The sequence below is a fragment of the Onychostoma macrolepis genome, chromosome 06, assembly GCF_012432095.1.
Source record: "Onychostoma macrolepis isolate SWU-2019 chromosome 06, ASM1243209v1, whole genome shotgun sequence".
NCBI classification, from domain to species: Eukaryota; Metazoa; Chordata; class Actinopteri; order Cypriniformes; family Cyprinidae; genus Onychostoma; species Onychostoma macrolepis.
The window spans coordinates 14,372,611-14,393,809 of record NC_081160.1 but is presented as its reverse complement, the minus strand read 5'-3'; the positions used below and the strand labels follow the sequence as shown (position 1 = coordinate 14,393,809).

General features: G+C 38.8%; 2 protein-coding genes across 2 annotated transcripts in view; one reads left to right on the top strand and one right to left on the bottom strand.

Moving 5' to 3' along the window:
- Positions 1-1,219: 1,219 nt before the first annotated feature.
- Positions 1,220-4,272, bottom strand: LOC131542745 (zinc finger BED domain-containing protein 5-like). Its single transcript, XM_058779693.1, has one exon. It carries the CDS (start codon positions 2,921-2,923, stop codon positions 1,328-1,330), a length of 1,596 nt encoding a protein of 531 aa, XP_058635676.1. The 5' UTR covers positions 2,924-4,272; the 3' UTR covers positions 1,220-1,327.
- Positions 4,273-19,770: 15,498 nt separating this feature from the next.
- Positions 19,771-21,199, top strand: part of septin9b (septin 9b) — a 73,265-nt gene continuing 71,836 nt past the window's right edge. Inside the window, exon 1 of the mRNA XM_058778658.1 lies at positions 19,771-19,961. Coding sequence (XP_058634641.1) covers positions 19,937-19,961 — 25 coding nt within the window. The 5' untranslated portion in view covers positions 19,771-19,936. The remainder of the gene's footprint in view (positions 19,962-21,199) is intronic.

The following is a 21,199-nucleotide window of genomic DNA, read 5'->3' as shown; positions in this document are numbered from 1 at the left end:
GTTACTCCTCCCAAGATTTTTGACATTGTAATGTCACATAAGGATCAAGTTTGTTCTACAGCCATCTAACACTATAATGCATAAATGAATTACATGCTGTGTAGTGTTATGGTAGTTTGATTATGCGTAAATCCCAACATTCTGGAAATAAGAGTATCTAGATCTAGATTGTGCACTAACCATTTAAAATTAGATATTATTATACAAATTGAGGGAGGAATAGACAAAAAAAATGTGTTGTTGAAATGTGACTATACAACATGCCTTCATTTCAACTGTTGCCTGAGATCCTAACAAGAAGACATGACCCTTCCTTGCAGGCACAGTCAGTCTGCAAAATCTGTGAAAGGCCAGATTTCAGGAGAATGATCAACTGTGCCAGATGTAATTGCCACTTCCATTACAGCTGCGAACAGATCAAAAGGAAGTCAGCAACTTGGTTATGTAGAGAATGTGAAAACAACTGATTTTTTTCTTTGTCAATGCCAGAAGTCAAGTGTTGACTAGTTAACTACCGTTTCACTCATGTGTTCTGTTGTATTTCTTGAATGTATATTGTTGTCTGTATACAGATGCACTTGTTATTGTTTCTTGTTTGTATGCAGATGCACATAAATTAAGACATTTGCAATTCCATTTCATTATAAAAAATAAATTAATCATTAGCTTAAATAAAATAAGTGACAGTAAATGGTACACTTCCATAATATGATTTTATTTAATGGAACATGTCCAAAAACAATGTTACATATTTTGACAAAGTGATTGTAAAATAGCATTAATCATTAAATATTTCAAATAAATGACTTATTTGGGAACCACACTTTTACAGAGGTTTGTTAGTGCAGCGCACACTATCACTACATCATCTAGCATATCAACCTGAGACACAGGAATAACAGTTTGTAAAATCTTGAAGTTTTTCCACCGACCAATGACTCATTCAACATGAATCCTAACCCGAGACAGTTGTCTGGATGTGTCTACTTCTTGGGCAGACAGTTGCTTTTTCCCTTTAGTAAAATGAGGGATGCGAAGAGTGGCACCACAAGCTGCAAGCTCATCCCGTATTAAAAATCCCCTGTCAGCTAAAACCTCATCCACAGGCTCCAACAGTTCCAGGAAACCTGACTCTTTGGTGATCTGTTTATCAGAAACCCGCCCACCCCACCCTGGAGACAAAAATGAAATTGCCCCAGCAGGTGTGATGGCAATCAGATATTTCACTGTATTATTGTGTTTGTAATTAGACCAGGTCTGGGCCCTTGCAGTCAAATTACTAGGTCGAGCTATAAAAATATAAAAAGAAGCTTGCAGGTAGGTGATGTTAATGTGAGACCTGAGCCTGCTTTGCCTTGGAAAGATCCTCAATTCTTGGCTCAATGTTTGATAAACATAGCCTCAAATCATCCTCGATTTGTGCATGATTGCGGTATTTCGTTTTGAGTGCAGTCATTTTTGAGAATCCTGCCTCACACAAATATGTTGACGCGAAAGGAAGGAGAATCTTCAAGGCGACGTCACAGAGTTCAGGATATTCCTGCATCAATGCTGCCCAGAATGACGAAAGAGGGCAGGAGCTAAAGAGTTCCTTCAGTCTACTGTCACTCTTCAGCTCAATAAGCTGTTCCTGCATATCAATTGATAGCTCGTTTGCTGTGCACACAAACGGATCTCGAACCCATGCAAAAGAGCGATAATCCTCTTTAAAGTACGTCGCAAACTGTTTACTCATTGCTGACAGGTGCTCAGACGCTGATTGAAATAGGGAGGAGAAATCGTGTGACGTGCCTGCATCAGCGATAAAGTCTGCAAGGCTGGGGAACATGTCGCAGTTCCCTCGGCCATGCCAGAGGTCTAGTTTTTGTGTGAAGGCGTGCACTTTGTCTGCAAGGAGCAAAATATGAGTTTCGCGGCCTTGCAAAGACAGGTTGAGGCCGTTCAAGCGGTCAAATATATCGACCAAATAGGACAGAGACGCAAGCCACATAGTGTCATCCAGATGCTTCACCAGATCTGATCTGATTTCTGTCAAAAACCACTTCACCTCCTCTCGCAGCTCATACAACCGCTGTAACACCCGCCCCCTGGAGAGCCAGCGAACTTCAGTGTGCAGAAGCAGCTGTTCGTGCCCTGACCCCATCTCCTGGCAGAGGACCCCAAACAAGCGAGAGTTTAGCGGCCGTGATTTGATGAGATTTATCATTTTCACTGATTGGTTCAGCACGGAGTCAAAAAGAACCGGCATTTTTTTAGCAGCTAGTGCTTCGCGATGGACCATGGAATGTGTCCATTTCACAAGTGGAGCTACTTGCTGAACGCGAGCAGCTAGGCCACGCTCACGCCCTGTCATTGCCTGCGCACCATCCGTGCATAGGCCAACGCATCGGTCCCAAGCTAAACCATTTTCACGGATAAAAATTTCAAGGACATTGAAAATGGCTTCTCCTGTAGTGTGCGACTGAAGAGGCCGGCAAAACAGGACATCCTCCTCAATCACCTTGTCCCGCAGATACCTGACATAGGTGAGGAGCTGTGCCTGCCCAGCAATATCAGTGGATTCGTCCAGCTGCAGCGCGTAGTAAGGACTCTTTTTTACAAACTCTATCAGTTGCTTTCTGATATCATTGGACATGTCTACAATTCTCCTAGCGACTGTGTCATTGGACAGTGGTACTGCACCGAGTTTGGCTGCTGCACTATCGCCTATCATTATTCTGCACATGTCTTGCGCTGCCGGCAAAATGAGAGTCTCGGCGATTGTATGCGGTTTACCCAGTTTACCAATTCTTTTGGCCACTATACGATGCCTCCAAACACTGTTTAGACACAGTGCTGTGCACTGAAATGGTTGCCTGTTGCTGATGGAGGCCATCAAGCTTTCTTTTAAAATATTCAGCTGGTTTATTTTTAATGCCAGCATGCTTTGTTTCGAGGTGCCTTTTTAATTTGCAGGGCTTCATACTGTCGTTTGCCAGCACCTCGGCACACACGACACACTGAGGTCTCAGATCAGCCGTGACTGTAAACCCAAACTGCAGGTATGCTTCATCGTACCTTCGAAGCTTTTTTGCAGCTGGTGGTGCGTCGGTTGGCTTGTTGGTCCTCACAAGAAATTTCTCCATTTTTGTTGTGTGTTTTCAATAAAGTTTAGGCAATATGTAACTGTGTGTGTGGCTATGTTGAGAGACGTATCAGGGTCTAATCAATCGGGACTTAGGCATGATCTTTAATTAAACAAAAAAAATAATTATTTTGCAGACAATTCAGATTTTATTTGAATACTTAACGATTGTAGTGTGTGTGTGTGTGTGTGTGTGTGTGTGTGTCTTAGTCGCGTGGGTAGTTTTAGCTAAGTGTAGCAGTTAAAAAAAAATTACTGGCTAGGGCTGAGATTTGATCTAATCTTTAACAAGAATGTTTGTGGGTTTAGTCTTTAAAAAGACTGTTGGGGTTTTGTAGTAAAGGCCTATGTAAATCGAGATTGATAACAGACTAGCGAGAGCTGGCACAAGCGAACTTGGCAAGAGACTAGACTAGAGTGAATGGAGAGCTATCAGTGTTGCCAAACCCTTCCCTCAGAAAATCTCTAGAACCACCCTCAAAAGTCTCCATTTTTTCAAAAAAAGTCGCCAAATATGAAAAGAAAGTAAATACAGGTAAATTTGGTAAAGGTAAAGGAGAGTAAATATATATCTACTTTACAAATGATGACAGTATAAAAAAATATAACAAAAGATGAAATAGGCCTATAACAAAAAAATCTGAAGTGAAATGCTTAGGCCTACTTGTAACTCTACAGGACACATTTGAAGGCTGCGGGTTAAATGGCAGCATAAAACACTGCTCCGAGTGTGTGTTCACGGTGTGTGTGTGTGTGTTCACTGCTGTGTGTGTGCACTTTGGATGGGTTAAATGCAGAGCACAAATTCCAAGTATGGGTCACTTTCTTTTCTTTCTTTCTGCAAAATACTGCATCCCAGCACACATGACACGATGATGCACTGTGTCTCTCAGTATCTGGTTGACATGATTGTGCATGAATTGTGGTATAACTTTTGTGTCTGTGGTTAAAACAAGATGTTCATGCACTGAGTAGTTGGTGCCCTGATGTAATCACATTTTCTCCACCATCTTGATGATAATGAAATGGTGGTGTGTGTCATCATGTCTGAATGGCAGATGTACAGATGTGTGTTCACTGCGCAGACTCATTAGGCGCTTTTGACTTTAAGCGGCGCTGCACAGAATGGTCAGTGTATGACATCAAAGTACCGCGAGAGTGATAAGAGAGCAGACGGATTCTGATGCTTTCGAATGGCTCTCGCGGTACTTTGATGTCATACACTGACCATTCTGTGCAGCGCCGCTTAAAGTCGAACGCACCTATTGGCATGATTGAGAGCAAACGTGAGAGGTCACGGGCCTAGGCTGTGGCCAAGTAAAAAATAAAAAATCTCCTCGCTATTTTTATTTAAATATAGCTAAAATAGCTCCTTGTCGCAAAAAATCAATACAAGTCGCAGCAACAATGAGAAAGTAGCTAAATTTGGCTACAAAATCCCCAAATTGGCAACACTGAGAGCTATGTCGTCAGTCAATTTAAATGCAGTGATTTATTTTTGTGTGAGAGTTAGTGAACATTTACATTTACACCCCGCCAGGGCGGGAACGGCGGCGGCCATGCGCATGCGCGATTCATTTGCAGCCTGGACGCGGAGGGGTGTGTGTCTCCTCTCTGCTCTGACTGCTGCGCGAGGCTACTGAGAGACTGACCGCCTGTGAGTGCTTCTGGACGGCAGAGGGGCTCACGTTTTATACGTTTGCAGCCTCTGAAACTTCCGTCCGTCATAAAAATTAATTCGGATGGTTCGATTTTCTGCATTTTTCGCATCCGTAGCAAATATTTTGAGGGGTGTTTTTGACAATTGAGAGCCACGAAATGACGAATATGAAAAAACGAATACGACAGTTTCGGACTCAGTCAGGGTGCAAGGACCTTAAACTTTTGAGGCTCGCGCAGCTTCTCGAGGAGAAATCAAACAAATGAGCGCCGTTTTTCTGAAGTCTATGAGCGCAGCACACAAATAAACTAAATTGACATACTGCAGTTAAATTTAAGTTCAGCAACATACATCACACGACCTGACGACCAAGAGAGCTGACAATTGACCATCACTTAATTTACCATCACCTCACGATTGAAAATGTGACACTGATTTCATATGACAGTTCAACAAACAAGTTAATAATATTAACTCACTTACATTTTAGACGAAATAATGACTGTTTTGGTCTATTTTAGCAGCGAAAATAGATCCGATGAATCCAAACAAAGATCACAGCATAGCAACACTCAATCGTGTTTTGAATGATTCAGTGTTTTGAACGAATCGGTTGAGTCAAAGATTCAATGACCCATGCACAAACATCTGTCTCAGTCTTGATGAATCGGCCGTTTGAACGAATCGTTTGAATGAACGACTCAATGACTCGTTTAATAAAACCGCTTATCACCTGCATTTGCGCTCACTATCGACAAACCAATCAAATTTGTTCAAAACTCTTTTTTTTAAATCAGTCCAAACACATTTTAATTTTTATTCAGGAGTTATGTATATACAAAACTATAACTTTTTGTGACAGTAGTTTAGTGATAAAAAAAAATTTGGAATTTTTTTTTTTTTCAGTTTTTTTTTTCCTCCCATCCTGTAGTCTACTCGCGCCCCCCCCCGGGAGAGTGTCCGCGCCTGCTCTAGAGGAAGGGCTTGGTGACTTATCTCAATACTGCCGCCTAATTTCTTAAGGAGCCATTCAAAGATTACAGAGGTCAGTCCAGTGAAAAACAGTAATTGTCCAATGCTACTTTTAACATTGCTATATGAAAATTTGGATTTCTGTAATTCATGCCTTAGTTCTTCATTCTCACTGTGTAATTTATAACAGTCCTGCTGCAGGTTGATGTAGTCTTCCTGCAGTTGATGATGTCTAAAGCAAAGATCGTCATATTCCTTTCTCGACACTGGGTGGTCCCCTTCAGCTTCCTCTTCATCTTGAACAGAAAACAAACAGACATACAGAAGTTCAGTGAAAAATGATGACAACTTTGGAGGGTGTAGCTTGTGGTACCACAGGGCTGGTGTATTAGACTGCATTAGTTTTAGCTTTGCGTTTAAGAGATGATTCATACCACTGCAATGATCAATGGTACAGTCTTGTTCCATTTCAGCCATGGAAGAAGCAGGTTGCATGTCAGGGCGTTCATCTCTCCTCCTTTTCCTGTGATACCTAAAGGAAAACAAAAGGAACAATTAGTGCTGTGTGAAAGCATTTAATCATGGTCTAGTTAAACTAGGCCTGCACAATATGGCTGTGATATTGAAATGTTATCATAGAATTTACATGAACAAGGAATTAAATTGCTGTAATTGTAATCTTTTTAATTAGATATCAGGTTCTACACTGAACATATGGCCAATATCACCCTGGAGGCATGCTTATGCACTGACAAACATCAGACCAATATAATGAGTATTGATTTAATTTAAACAAGGTCCACAGTCCATATAAGACAGAAGGAGAGAGAAATACATGTGACTCAAGAGAGGGCTAGTGAGAGGAGTTCAAAGACATTTTGATAAGGATTAGACTAGGTAGTCTACTACTGCGCCCGTTTTCTGGAGAAACAGACAAGCCTTATAGACAGATACTTTTTTTTTATTCGTACCTTTCCATTTTTGTCTTGGGTGTCTGGCTTTGTTTTGTGTACACAAACAAGGAGGGCACAAAGTCAGGACTACTGGAGTCAAGTGGTGCCTCTCCTACAAAAAAAGAATTGCACACATTGTTTACAACACGATCTACTGTTGTCATAGTGAAAGCACTAATGTAAAGCTAGTCTGCTATCTGCTAAGTCTGTAGCATGCCACAGGTCACAATTAATGCCAGATATCAAACTTCACTCAACTATTAAATTAGTCTACAGTTTAACTCTAACGTTGTTGGCGCTAGCCTGCGGCTAACTACTAGCATGACACAGGTCCATGACATTTACAAAACTATTAACCTGCATAGCTTAACGTTATGGGCTAGTGTATAGAAAACTGTTCATACAATATAGGCTTTCGAGTTTAAGCTAACAGAAAGGGATGATAAAGGCTGACTTTACCTGATATGAAGTGAGCACTACAAACACGAGCCTCTTTGATCGTAGCATTGTCCCAGTCTGCCCGTTTAACAGCTTGCAGCCACAGATGTCGTCTATTTTTTTGAAACGTATGAGATCCTGCAGGAATCCTGAAAAACTGGTGACTCCAGAACTGGTGCGATTTTCACAGTCCACGACGCAACAAGTCGGCATTTTTTTTCTGGACGTGAAATTCTCTGGTTAACACACAGGATGGAATTAACTTTCTGACCCCGACATGCGCACTGCGAATTTTTCTGTGACGTCAACCGTGAAGGGGTCTATACGAATAGATTTTTATGTGCACCCCTAGTTTTCTCTTCCTCTTCTCTAAAGCAGCACAGCATGGCCTCGCCTCCTTCCTTACATGTTCCCGAGGGCGGGGTTTATCTGGGTCCGTGACGTATCAGACCCGGGAAGTAGTTTGTTGTAGTCCCTTACAAGCTGTTTTTGTAGGCATTAAACTTCCAGAATTTTAAAAGACGATATCTCTGTTTGCATTGAACTTTCAGCGCTGCAACTTTGCAGATATTGTTTATGCTCAAACAGCAATATTACACACTAACTAACGTTAAAAAAGTGAAACTACAATCAACCACCCCTTTAAAAAAAATTTCAAATGTGTCGAATAACTTGGATGCCCCCAATATTAAATATGTTAAATGAAGGAAATGGACACTAAATAGAATAAATTATTATTATAATACATTGTACACTAATCTACACTATTTTAATGTTACTGTGTTACTGTGGGACAATGTGAGAGACACCTATCAAATTCAATATATGATTGTAAATGTTATCAACCCTCTATGGGCACCTTGGCAATAGAATTGCCATTGGCTAGTAAATTTTTACCATTGGCTAGTTTACTCACCAGACTAATATTAATTATCTGATATACTATTTTATATCATATACACTGTGTGTGTGTGTATATATATATATATGCAAGGATCATATATATGCGGTGCCCCTCTCCCCTCCATCCTGGACATTTTCCTCACACGATTTCCTTTCCTCCAGCAAAGCCAACAGTATCGTGAAGGACTCCTCACACCCCTCCCACAGTCTCTTCCAGCTCCTACCATCAGGAAGACGGTACCGGAGCATCAGAGCCCGCTCTGCCAGACTGCTCAACAGCTTTTTCCCCCAGGCTGTGAGAGCCCTGAACTCAAATCACCCCGCCTCTCTCTGAAACGCCATACAAACCCCCTACCTCCTGAAACATGGACCATCTGAAACTTATGGAACTTTTTTTTGTGTGCTACACACAGGTGAGTGGGCCTGTACAAACCACCTGTAATAGCACACTCTCCTCTATGCGCACTAGTCACTTTTCACACACACTGCTGTGTGTATACAAATCCTACAAAAAGACTCAGTAATATGTTTACATACTCATGCACTACAAATCATCCTGCACTGTTCCCCAGCCAGCTGCTGACTCACAATGTTTCTCTTTGCACATGTACAGTATTTATCTGAAGCATTCGTATAGTTTGTATTTTTTTAGTTACTTACTTAGCACCGTGGTCCTGTGAGGCACGACATTTCGTTCCACTATATGCCCCCGCATGTAGCGGAATGACAATAAAGCTCAACTTGACTTGACTTGATATATATATATACAGGGGCGGACTTAACCAATAAGCGAAGTAAGCGGCCGCTTAGGGCCCCGGGGTATCAGGGGGTCCCATTTGATATTGGCGAAACATATTTGCAGCGTTGAGCAATGTAGCCGTTCACAGACATGTGCGCTGATTTCTTGAACGCAGTGACCAGAAGTGTTTAAGTTAGAATCCACTTACCGATCAAAATGCCGAGTTTTTGTCAAGAGCTGAGTTCTGCAAGGTCGGGGATCATCTCATTATAACAAAGTGTAGATACGATGTAAATAAGAGATTCATTATGCAGTGTAGAGCTTATTAACGGAACGTCATGAGATCGCAATGAATTGAAGTGAGAGACAGCTATAGTGATTATGAGGGAGCGCTCTTTACGCGCATGCTAGGCTGTCTGACTGTCTCAGAACAGAGATATTCACCTCAGTTAAAGAAAGAATTGTGTTTCAAGTCACAATTTTATTTATCTTGATGTTTCAAATGACTCTCTTGTGTGCTTCTCCTAGGCGCACCGGCGCGAACTGCCGCGTACTCGTATAAATGCACGAATGCAATGACTGGAGATTTTCCGTTAATAATAGGTTTCATTTTCGATTTGTTTCTCGGCAAAGCCTAAAGTATGCCTTCAGAACACTTGGAATATATAATTAATTGCCTGGGATAATTTTATGTTTGTAAAAAGATTGGAAAGGTTTACAATTTATTAAATGGACAAGTGCAAGTTTTTTTTTTTTTTTTTTTTTTTTTTTGAATAATGTCTTCATTTGTAATCTCAAAAAATAAGGTAGCCAAATTTGGCTTTAGAACAGCATCAGGTTGACAAATTACTGGTTGTGACGGTACAAATAAACTATAAACTAGAGCGAGCAAGCAAAATGAGGGTTATAAACACTTGGAATATGGAATGAGTTGCATGGGATAGTTTTATGTTTGTAAAAAGATTGAAAATCTTTGCAATTTATTAAATGGACAAGTGCACGCATTTTTCTTTTATTTATTTATTTATTGATGTCTTCCTTTTGTGATCCGGAAAAAAAAAAAGGTAGCCTAATTTGGCTTTAGAACAGCAGCAAGTTGACTAATTACTGGTTGTGAAGGGATAAATAAACTAAAAACTTGAGCGAGTGAGCAAAATCGGGGTTAAGCATAAAAGGACACATAGTTATTGTATGGGGGCCCCATACCTGGAATTTGCTTAGGGCCCCCAAATTGCTAGTCCGCCCCTGTATATATATCAGAGATCGCGTTAACCGAATTTCTTTAGTAGTGACGGAAAAATCTGAAGGCCGTCCGTCACTTTGGCAGATTACACACACTGAGGGTGATCTATTGTAATTTATAACTGTAATTCCCAGCCCTGTCCAGTTGGTGGCGAGTGCGCTCCAGTGAGGCAGAAGAGCGCGCGATCGTCTCCAGAACAAAAATAAAGGTCTTTTGCTGTCTTTGATTACTCACAGGCGAGTATAGTAAAGCGAATCGCTTGATCTGAGGTGTCTACAGCGATCTATCACGCCACATTAAAGAGCGCCAAAACGGTATTTATTGCTTGAATTTCCTAATAAAATGGACAGAATTTGAAACCTGAGACTGCATTTCGTATCAAAAGTAACAACGCACAAAGTTTAGCCGATTGTCTAACGTTACTGTGCATTCATCAAATGAAAACAGCATCGATTGGGAGTTAAGAAACGATATTGGTTCATAAAAATAAGAATCTATTAAAACAGAGAAATCGGGTTTTTATATGATAGAACTTTAGTAATTAGAACAACCATGTATGAAATTCATGAAAGGGGTCGACCGATATGTGTTTTTCAGGGCCGATGCCGATACCGATTATTACAGACCAAGTGGACCGATAACCGATATTTTTAACCGATATATTATGTCTGATGTAAAAATGAATATTAATGTCAAAATTAAGAATAACAAGGGCTCTGACAAAAACTGCCTTCCCTGGTGTTGATTGCACTTCTTACTCTTGTCATCCTCCATGCATCCATCTACAATAAGGGTAATATAAAGAGAGAGTTAAAAGTGGGGCCACTGCACGCTTCATGATTAAGCCTATGAATACTGTACTACAGCTAAACAGCTTGGGGAAATGTAAGTATTTGGCTTCAATAATTTACATGTTAGAAATGTATGTGTAATAGCATAACCTCTCATAATTATAATATAATAAGTGTAAATAATTTAATTGTCTTCATAGCTCCATTGTAGAAGTTGTGAAGAAGACTGTAACTATTTTAATTAAACTATAACACTAATAGCCTGTTATAGGCACACTTGGTTCAATAGCCTATTGAAATGTCAAAATTTATGTCGTCCTAATCTTGGCCTTTGTGACAGTCTCTTAATCTTAGCCTATGTGACAGTAATTTCGATTAGTTTTAATTTACAGTGCAGTGCAAATGAATCCATAAAACATTAATTTCAGTTATCTTTTAATCAAATGAGAGTTAAACTCAATTTTGTGGCAAACAAATCTGTTTACCATTAAAATTAAAACATGGAAGAAATAGCGTATTGTGTGATTATTCTTTTAAACAAAAGTTGTTGTTGTTGTTGTAGTAGTAGTAGTAGTAGTAGTAGTAGTAGATAAACCGAACTTTTATTTTGACGGGTTGCCATGAGGACCTCTTATGTGATATGACGATCGTTTTACTCAAATGGAACGGTCAAATGCTCATGAAGTAACTCTCAGAGCAGTTCTGGGGATGTTGTTCATGTATTTATGTCCTCATTTAGTGAGAAGGCAGATGCTGAAAACACCGCGAGCGTCGCACACTTCAGTGTGTGTGTGTGTATAATCAAAACCGCGCGTCTGTGCCATTCACATATACAGATAATTCATATTTAAATAAGTCTTTTTGCAGCTTAGTATTTACAGATACTAGTCCATAGGGCTTGGCAACCGACGTCACTGCGCAGTGCATTCTGGGACGTAAACAAGAGGGCGCCGCCATATTGTGAGGCCACATCGGGCGAGACTTAAAACAACCACACGAAAAACAATGTTGAAAAGTCGATTAAAAGAACAAAATGTACTATACAGAGACAAACTTCTAACGGACGCAAGAAAACGGTACCTGGAAAAGATGGCCAACCACCCGCACCTATATTTTTGCCTGATTTTGATTTAGATAACCGCACCCGATCGTCACATTCAGGGTTCATATACGGTCATGAAAAACCTGGAAAAGTCATGGAATTTTAAAACAGCAATTTCCAGGCCTGTAAACTTTTGGAAAAATAAATAAAGCCAGAAAGTTTTGGAAAAGTCATGTTTCACAATTCTATGTACAGTAGAATTATGCTTAATCAGGTCCTGAATTTCGGTGTGGGATATTGCGCATATATTCCCGCAGCTTTCGACTTTAAAATGAGGGAAATTCCTGCAAAACATTTATTCAATATAGCGTGTAGGTTAGATGAGTAAATAAATTCACACAACCAGTCATTTGAAAACAGCGTGAGTGATTCAGCTGCACCGCGTCTCTGGGCGGAGACTGCTCGAGGCCACAGAGTGGTGAGTTCTGACAGGCTGCATCAGAGCCAAATACCGCGTTTCAAAATTAAATAATTTTATCGGCACATCAGTTTTGAAAACGACCGATGCCGATAATCATAAAAATTGATCGACCGATAATCGGTCGACCCCTAGTATGAATGCATATTTGTCATGTTGACTTAACTTAGGACTGGTGGTGGTGCTTAAGATATTGTTTGTCATTTAGTGTTTCTATAAAAAAAGGGGGGGAAACTAAAAATAGTAGGCTAATGATAAGATAACAAAACTACTACGAATTCTACTACTAATAACGATATAAAACGCACTAAAGATTAATGAGCTGCTGGGTTCATGAATATTAATCACGTTGTGTGCGTTCGCTCAAATTGATTTGCTGAAATCAAAACAGGGACGATAATAGGTGAGCGCCAGCCAATGAGATTGTCGTTTGCGCATTAGTTCCGCCCACTACCAGAGAACCCGGCAGTTCTCAAAAGCTGAAGAATTCCAAAGGAACTCTGTTATTTTGACAGGAAAATACAACAAAAAATATCGTTTATATGTAGCGCGTCAATTTTGCATGTTATGTAAGACTCTCTCGCTCTGTCTCTTTCTTTGATTGTGAGACAAAGCGACAGCGAGATGTGCGCCTTTACACTAGAGTTTACGGTACGTCAAATACAGGTACACTGTGCATCCATTCAGATGAACTGAAAAATAAAATTATAGTAATAATATTATAATAAATTATAGTAACGCCGCATTTTATTGTCGGTAACGGTAAGAGGATGATCACCAGGTCACAGGAGATGAGGAGGCCATGGTGGAGCAGAAACATGGATGGCCTCCTTGGCTGTGACAGAGTGGGCATGGACAGTCTCCATGGCATGTGGCACAGTAACTTTATGAACGGTCTCCATAGGTGTAACTTTGTGTAGACTTGGTTCACGGATGGGCACAATGGCAGTAGCTTGGGGCAAAAAAAGGTCACGGATGGCCTTTGTGCACTGCAAAAAAATGCTTTTCTTACTTCGATTTTTTGTCTTGTTTTCAGCCAAAATATCGAAAAATTCTTAAATCAAGGATTTTCTACACGAGTTTTTGCTTAGAACAAGCTAAGATTATTTTGCTTACCCCATTGGCAGATTATTGTGCTTGTTTCAAGCAAAAACTCACTTAATTTTGACAATAATTTTTTACTTGTCTAGAAAATCCTTCTTGATTTAAGAATTTTTAGATATTTTGTCTGGAAACAAGACAAAAAATCGAAGTAAGAAAAGCATTTTTTTGCAGTGTGGCCGTGACTTAGTCCATAAACCTTTAATGGACTTGGAGTCGGGACCACTGGACTTGATCTACTCATCTCTCAAACCAAGGAGTTAAACTCTGGTGTAGCAGCCGTGGCATGAAGATTTTAAACCAGGGATGATTGATCATAGGATTGTTATATATGGATCATTATAAATGATGGCAGTATGGAAAGCTTACAAACTATAAAAGTTTGGTCTTGTAAACCAAGCCGTATTTAGATACCTACATTTACACCAATATTATTTGAAGGAAATAAATTACAATGTTCAGATTAATCAACTTTTACAAGTTATTATACAGACATACAAGAAAGGTATGAACAAGACAGGGTTGCCAGTCTGCGGTTTTACCATAGAATCGGGCTACTTTTACACTGTTGCCGCAGGTTGTTTTTGAAGTCCACAGGTTAAAGTATTTTTGATCTGATGAGGTTAAAAGGGAGGACAGATATCTAAGATATTATAAGTAACAAGCAAAAAGGTGGTAACACGGAAATGGTATAAAGAAGATCTGCTTATGAGAGAAGAGTCATTTCAAATAGTAGCAGAGGTCACAGAAATGAAAAGACTCACATATCACATATATACTCAGACTGCACAAACAAGTCTTTGAGAACAAATAGAGGAAATGGTCAACCTTTTCCTCTGTAGAATATATGTTTGTATTTGAAAGCTTGCATGAGTGTGTATAAATACAATGTATTGTTGAAAGAATTAATGTAATTTATGGCAACATTTTATTTATTTATTTAATTTTTTCCTGTAGGTTTTTCTTTGTGCCTAACAACAACAACAACAATTTAAAAAACAATCTTCATTGAAAATTTATCTGTAATTAAACAGTAAATAAACTGTAAGACTAGATAAAGACTGAATGAATTTGGTAGTCTTCTATATATACAGTGGGGAAAAAATTATTTGATCCCCTGCTGAGTTTGCCCACCGACAAAGAAATGATCAGTCTATAATTTTAATGGTAGGTTTATTTGAACAGTGAGAGACAAAATAACAACAAAAAAATCCAGAAAAACGCATTTCAAAAGAATTATAAATTGATTTGCATTTTAATGAGTCAAATAAGTATTTGATCCCCTATCAATCAGCAAGATTTCTGGCTCCCAGGTGTCTTTTATACAGGTAAGGAGCTGAGATTAGGAGCACTCTCTTAAAGCTTGTTACCTGTATTAAAGACAACCTGTCCACAGAAGCAATCAATCAATCAGATTACAAACTCTCCACCATGGCCAACAAAGAGCTGTCCAAGGATGTCAGGGACAAGATTGTAGACCTACACAAGGCTGGAATGGGCTACAAGACCATTGCCAAGCAGCTTGGTGAGAAGGTGACAACAGTTGGTGCGATTATTCTCAAATGAAAGAAACACAAAATAACTGTCAATCTCCCTCGGTCTGTGGCTCCATGCAAGACCTCACCTCGTGGAGTTTCAACGATCATGAGAACGGTGAGGAATCAGCCCAGAACAACACGGGAGGATCTTGTCAGTGATCTCAAGGCAGCTGGGACCATAATCACCAAGAAATCAATTGGTAACACACTACGCCGTGAAGGACTGAAATCCTGCAGCGCCCACAAGGTCCCCCTGCTAAAGAAAGCACATGTACAGGCCCGTCTGAAGTTTGCCAGAGATTCAGAGGAGAACTGGGTAAAAGTGTTGTGGTCAGATAAGACCAAAATTCAGCTCTTTGGCATCAACTCTACTTGCCGTGTTTGGAGGAGGAGGAATGCTGCCTATGACCCCAAGAACACCATCCCCAACGTCAAACATGGAGGTGGAAACATTATGCTTTGGGGGTGTTTTTCTGCTAAGGGGACAGGACAACTGCACCGCATCAAAGGGACGATGGACGGGGCCATGTACTGTCAGGGCCAGGGCATTGAAAATTCCAGCATGACAATGACCCAAAACACACTGCCAAGGCAACAAAGGAGTGACCCAAGAAGAACCGTAATCCCATTGAAACTCTGTGGAGGGAGCTGAAGGATCGAGTTGCCAAACATCAGCCTCGAAACCTTAATGACTTGGAGAGGATCTGCAAAGAGGAGTGGGACAAAATCCCTCCTGAGATGTGTGCAAACCTGGTGGCAAGAAACGTCTGACCTCTGTGATTGCCAACAAGGATTTTGCCACCAAGTACTAAGACATGTTTTGCGAAGGGGTCAAATACTTATTTGACTCATTAAAATGCAAATCAACTCATAACTTTTTTTTAAATGTGTTTTTCTGGATTTTTTTATTGTTATTCTGTCTCTCACTGTTCAAATAAATCTACCATTAAAATTATAGACTAGGGGTGGCACGGTACACAGATGTCACGGTTTGGTACGTACCTTGGTGACGGTTCGAAATGATTTCGGTACAACAGGGGGAGAAAAACAAATCTCTATGCTCGGTTTCTTTTAATTTATTTTGAACAGACAGTAGTACAAATTACTATTTTTTCCACCTAGATGTGAAAATACTAAATATTATTACATTATGTTATATAAAATCTGCAGTACATTATACATACAAGGAATAAATTATTGAAATATATTTGATTTAGTTTACAGATAAACAAGGGGAAAAAAACAGTGCGACACATAACAGCCTATATATGCTGAGTTTCAGTTCATTTTGTGACATGCTTAATTTGTTCACAGAAAGGAAACTCAAATGGCAGAAAGCCACATCCTATTCGTTTGCTTTTTTGTTTTCATTGTGAGTGTACACAAATAAAAGCAGACCTTTATACAGTGATCCATTATTAATAAGACAATAAGTGTTTAAAGTTGATTTTGCTGGTATAAGGAAACGGTTGAAGTGATTGCACCGGAGCACACACACACACACACACACACACACACACACACACTGTCACGGGACGGGAGAGACGAAGACTCAAATGCTGGCAAAAGGAATTTTCTTTATTTACAAATTACAAAATAAACCAAAACACAAATGAAACCACCCCGAAGGGGAAAAAGCCAGAGTAAACACAACCACTGAAAACAAGACATACACAAGGCACAGGGCAGACATAAGTCACAGGTATACCTGGCACAAAAGTGAGACAAACGAGAACAGAAAACACAGGAAGCCTAAATAGGGACGGCAATCAGGAAAACAGCTGGGGCAAATTAATCAATAATGAGGTGAGTGGAGTTTGGGGAATAGAATCCAGGAGACAGTGACCTCTGGTGGTGAGAGGGAGAAACGCAGGACCCGGACTCCTGACACACACAAAACACATCAGTTCCAGCATTGCTAACTTGACAGCACAGTTAGTACTTTATAAAAATAAAATACAGTGAACCAAACATCAGAGCGCCTACCTCTGTGTCACCGTTGGAACGCGACTAAGGTAGGGTAGACTGAGTACATTTGAGACATGTGTACAGTTGAAACACCTTAAATAACTTGCGTACACATGAAACCCGAGCCATGATTTTTGCTCCACATATGTGTATTAGTGTTCTCTGATCGTGTGAAATTTGAAATTTCAGAGTCTTTCCACTCTGAAAATATCGGCAAAATTTTTCCAAGGTGAGATTTTAATTTCACCATGTCCCTTCCACAATGAATAGCTTCTTATTCTTTTATGATTGTTAAACTTAACATATATAATTGCAAACGTTACTCTGTGCTCTAAAGTAGACATATTTTATGACATTGTACCATGCAAGGTCTTTTCATAATCTAGAGAAATGTGCGAGCATGTCAGTGGGGTACGGTTGAGACACAGTGTATCAACCGTACCCGGACTGGTCTCCTATTGCTTCACATGCTGTTTAGTTGTACAGTGTTATGATAATAGGATAAAAGTCACATTGACACATATGCTAGGCAAATTCTGTTAAATAATTATATTTGTGATATTTCAACTGTCTATTATTATTGGACATATTTTCTAACATGAATGTTAAAAGGATTACATAGCATTTTAAGAAATATACAAGGTGGTAAAGTGGGTACAGTTGAGACACCCTTTATAGGTTGCTATGTACTGTATACAGTAACAGTCCAATCATAGAAAATAAAATGCATACAGAGGCGGTGTTTGTTTGTGTACTGGTATTACCTACATTATGGGGACCAAATTTCCCCACAAGTATAGTAATACCAGTAAATTCACCTTATGGGAATATTTTTTTAGGTCCCCATGATGAAACAAGCTTATAAATCATACAGAATGATTGAAAATGTAAAAATGCAGAAAGATTCGAGTGATGCGTAGGTTTAGAGGTAGGGTTAAATAATATACGGGTATGTTATGTTTACATTTGTACTGTTTGCCATATATTTTTGTAGTGTTAAATATTTGTTCCTGTTTTGTTTAACTGAATCTGAATTAAATAAATCAAATAAATGAATTCATTTTTAAACTGTAATTATTTAAAACTGTAATTTTGTAATTTATTACATTTGCTATAAATGGTTAGCCAGCTTTAGAGCATTAAGAATGGGTGTCTCAACTGTACCATGCTACTGTTTCAACTGTACACCATAAGGTACAGTTGAGACAAAAATGCACCTCATGTGTATGAGCTAATTGTGGAAAATATGAACTACTTATGGCTATTATCATTTTATGATATTTTAGTACACAAGCAAAAGAAATATGTGAAAAATCACTTCATTTCAGCATCTAGTTTTTGTGTAGTGATGAAGAAAGTGTCTCTACTGTACTCAGTCTACCCTACAAAGCCTATCATTTACATAATAAATAATAGTTTCGCATTCAGATGCGTTACATCGCACATATGGAAATATTACGGAATATCTGGATTTGTGCCGAATGAGAGAGGTAGGATACACGAGCACAAAGCTCCATTTTCGCTTACCAGTGGATACAGCGGTACCTGCCGATCATCTATCCTTTAGTAATACATAACAAGCTTCATGTGGCTTTTAAGCTACTTAATATTTTAAATAATTAGAAAAATTGCCCCAATTAGATCAAACACATTATTATTCTTCTGGAGGGCCACTATCCTGCAGTGTTTATCTCAAATCCTAATTAAACAGCTCAAATCCTAATCTGAAACAGCTCAAGGTTTTCAGTATTACTAAAAACTTTACAAATATTGCACGGTTTTCTCTGATATTTGCCCTCTGCCATCTCAGAATCAGAATCAGAATTAGCTTTATTCGCCAGGTGTGTGCAAACACACAAGGAATTTGTTGTGGTTTTTTTAAGGTGCTCCTGGTTCATACATACACATCTGACATGAGAACAGAAAAAAACATTTAAATAGTAAGACTTAACAATAGATAATAATAATAATAATAATGTATATGAATCTGGAACAGTAGATTTATGTACAGATTTGTGCATTATTTACTTTATATACAGCTGTATAAATTAACAGATATGTATATGTATTTACATAATACTTTAGAAAGAGGCAATAATTAAAGATGGAGAATGAATTACAGAATGAATTACAGAACACAGGTAATGATCCATGTGTTAGCTATTTAAACTGGAGATGGCATGGGGGAAAAAACTGTTTTTATGCCTAGATGTTCTAGTGCACAGAGATCTGTAGCGACTGGCTGAAGGGATAAGTGCAAACAGGTTGTTAAATCTGCCCTTTAACGAAGGCTTGGTCGCATTATCACTGATGAAATGATGGCTGTCGACTGATCAAACAAATGTTAATATACTTTACAATTGCGACATCTTCCGATGTAATACGTGTAGGTGCAACTTCTCACAAGGCAGGAGTTGGTTGATAGTGTGAGCGAGGGGGTCCATTGGTCTGTAAATTATAAGTCTGTAAAACAAAAAGTCTTGATCCTCCATTGTTGCATCAATAGCTGCCCTCTCTGTTGTTCTCTTTTGTACTTTATTATTCAAGCCCCGTATCTGGAGTCTAATTTTGCTGCCTTATGAACTTTATTGCTCCAAAACACTGATTTTATTTAATTTTATTCATTAAGTGAATTAAGTCAATTGATAAAAACCCTTGAAACAAAAACAAAAAGGGAATTGCTAGCGAGCCACCAAAGTCGTCTTGCAGTAGACTATGTGTAAAAAAGCGCGCTCCTGGCAGATGTGAGTCTATGCGCGCGCCCTATGTATAGTCTTATCACGCGTCACGCTCTCTTTGACAAGTGGAAGATGCACGCTGGCGCTCTACAAACCTGAACAACAAGATCAGCGCGCGGATTACACGTGAACCGATAACTGGACGCCAAGTCATTCGTCGTCTAAATTGTAAACAAAACAAAAAAATTCTGATTTACGTTGAATAAAACATCTGTATTGTGTGTCATTAAAGTGGATATTTATTAAAGATGAAGAAAACTACTTCGCATCAAGGTAAGACTTTCATTATTAGTAGTGGCGTATAAGTATCTATGTATGAGTTTTAAAATATTTACGTCGTGTTTTTTTGGGTGATGGTGAAAAATTGGACCATTTAAATTGGAATTTATATGTCTTTTTCTTTCTTTCTTTCTTTCTTTCTTTCTTTCTTTCTTTCTTTCTTTCGAGCTTGTATTATAAAGTATCTCTATCTCTCTTCCTTCACTTTATCCTGGGGATTTCTTATAATCTGAGAGCTCTATTAATATACTCAAGCATGAGGCCAGCTAACCTCTATTCCTAAATGCAGAAGTCACTTAAATGGTAGGTGAAAATAGAGCCACATCTGTCGGATCACGTTGAACCAATGTTGACCATATAGGCCTATATATATATATATATATATATATATATATATATATATATATATAAAAGGACTTTACAATTCCTCATACATACATGTGTTTCTCTGAATATGAAAGCAAGATATGAAAGAAATATTTCATTTTATTTTATGAAAGCAGCCCATTTCAGTTTACTGTCTGTTCTTGCTTTTAGTGATAAAACTAAAAGGGCTCTATGCATGTTATAGCCTATATCATAATTAAAAAGCTGGATATTCTGGTCCTGCTTGCAAAACTATGTCAATGGCAGTTATTGTTAAATACATAAATGGACTGTCAGGCTTGAGCTATCTCTCCGACTAGTGATCGGCTAATATATATAGACATTAAGTCACTCAGTCCTCCTGAGTACATATTTGTGACCCTGGGACAAAACCAGTCTTAAGTGTCAATTTTTCGAAATTTAGATTTATACATCATCTGAAAGCTGATTGATGTATGGTTTGTTAGGATCGGACAATATTTGGCAATATTTGGAATCTGAGGGTGCAAAAAAATCTAAATATTGTGAAAATCACCTTTAAAGTTGTCCAAATGAAGTTCTTAGCAATCAAAAATGAAGTTTTGATACATTTACGGTAAGAAATTTACAAAATATCTTCGTGGAACCTGATCTTTACTTAATATCCTAATGATTTTTGGCATAAATTTTGACCCATACAATGTATTTTTGGCTATTGCTACAAATATACCCCAGCGACTTAAGACTGGTTTTGTGGTCCAGGGTCACATTTTATATTGTTAAAATTGCCAGAAGGAGATGCAGTGGTCTTAATAGTTATGGTTGTTTCAGGAACAACTTTCTTTTGTAGAAAGAACTGAATTTGGGTCATGAAATCAGAGATATTC

Coding starts and splice junctions, on each gene's coding strand:
- LOC131542745 (XM_058779693.1), bottom strand. CDS start 2,923: ATGCTGGCATTAAAAATAAACCAGCTGAATATTTTAAAAGAAAGCTTG.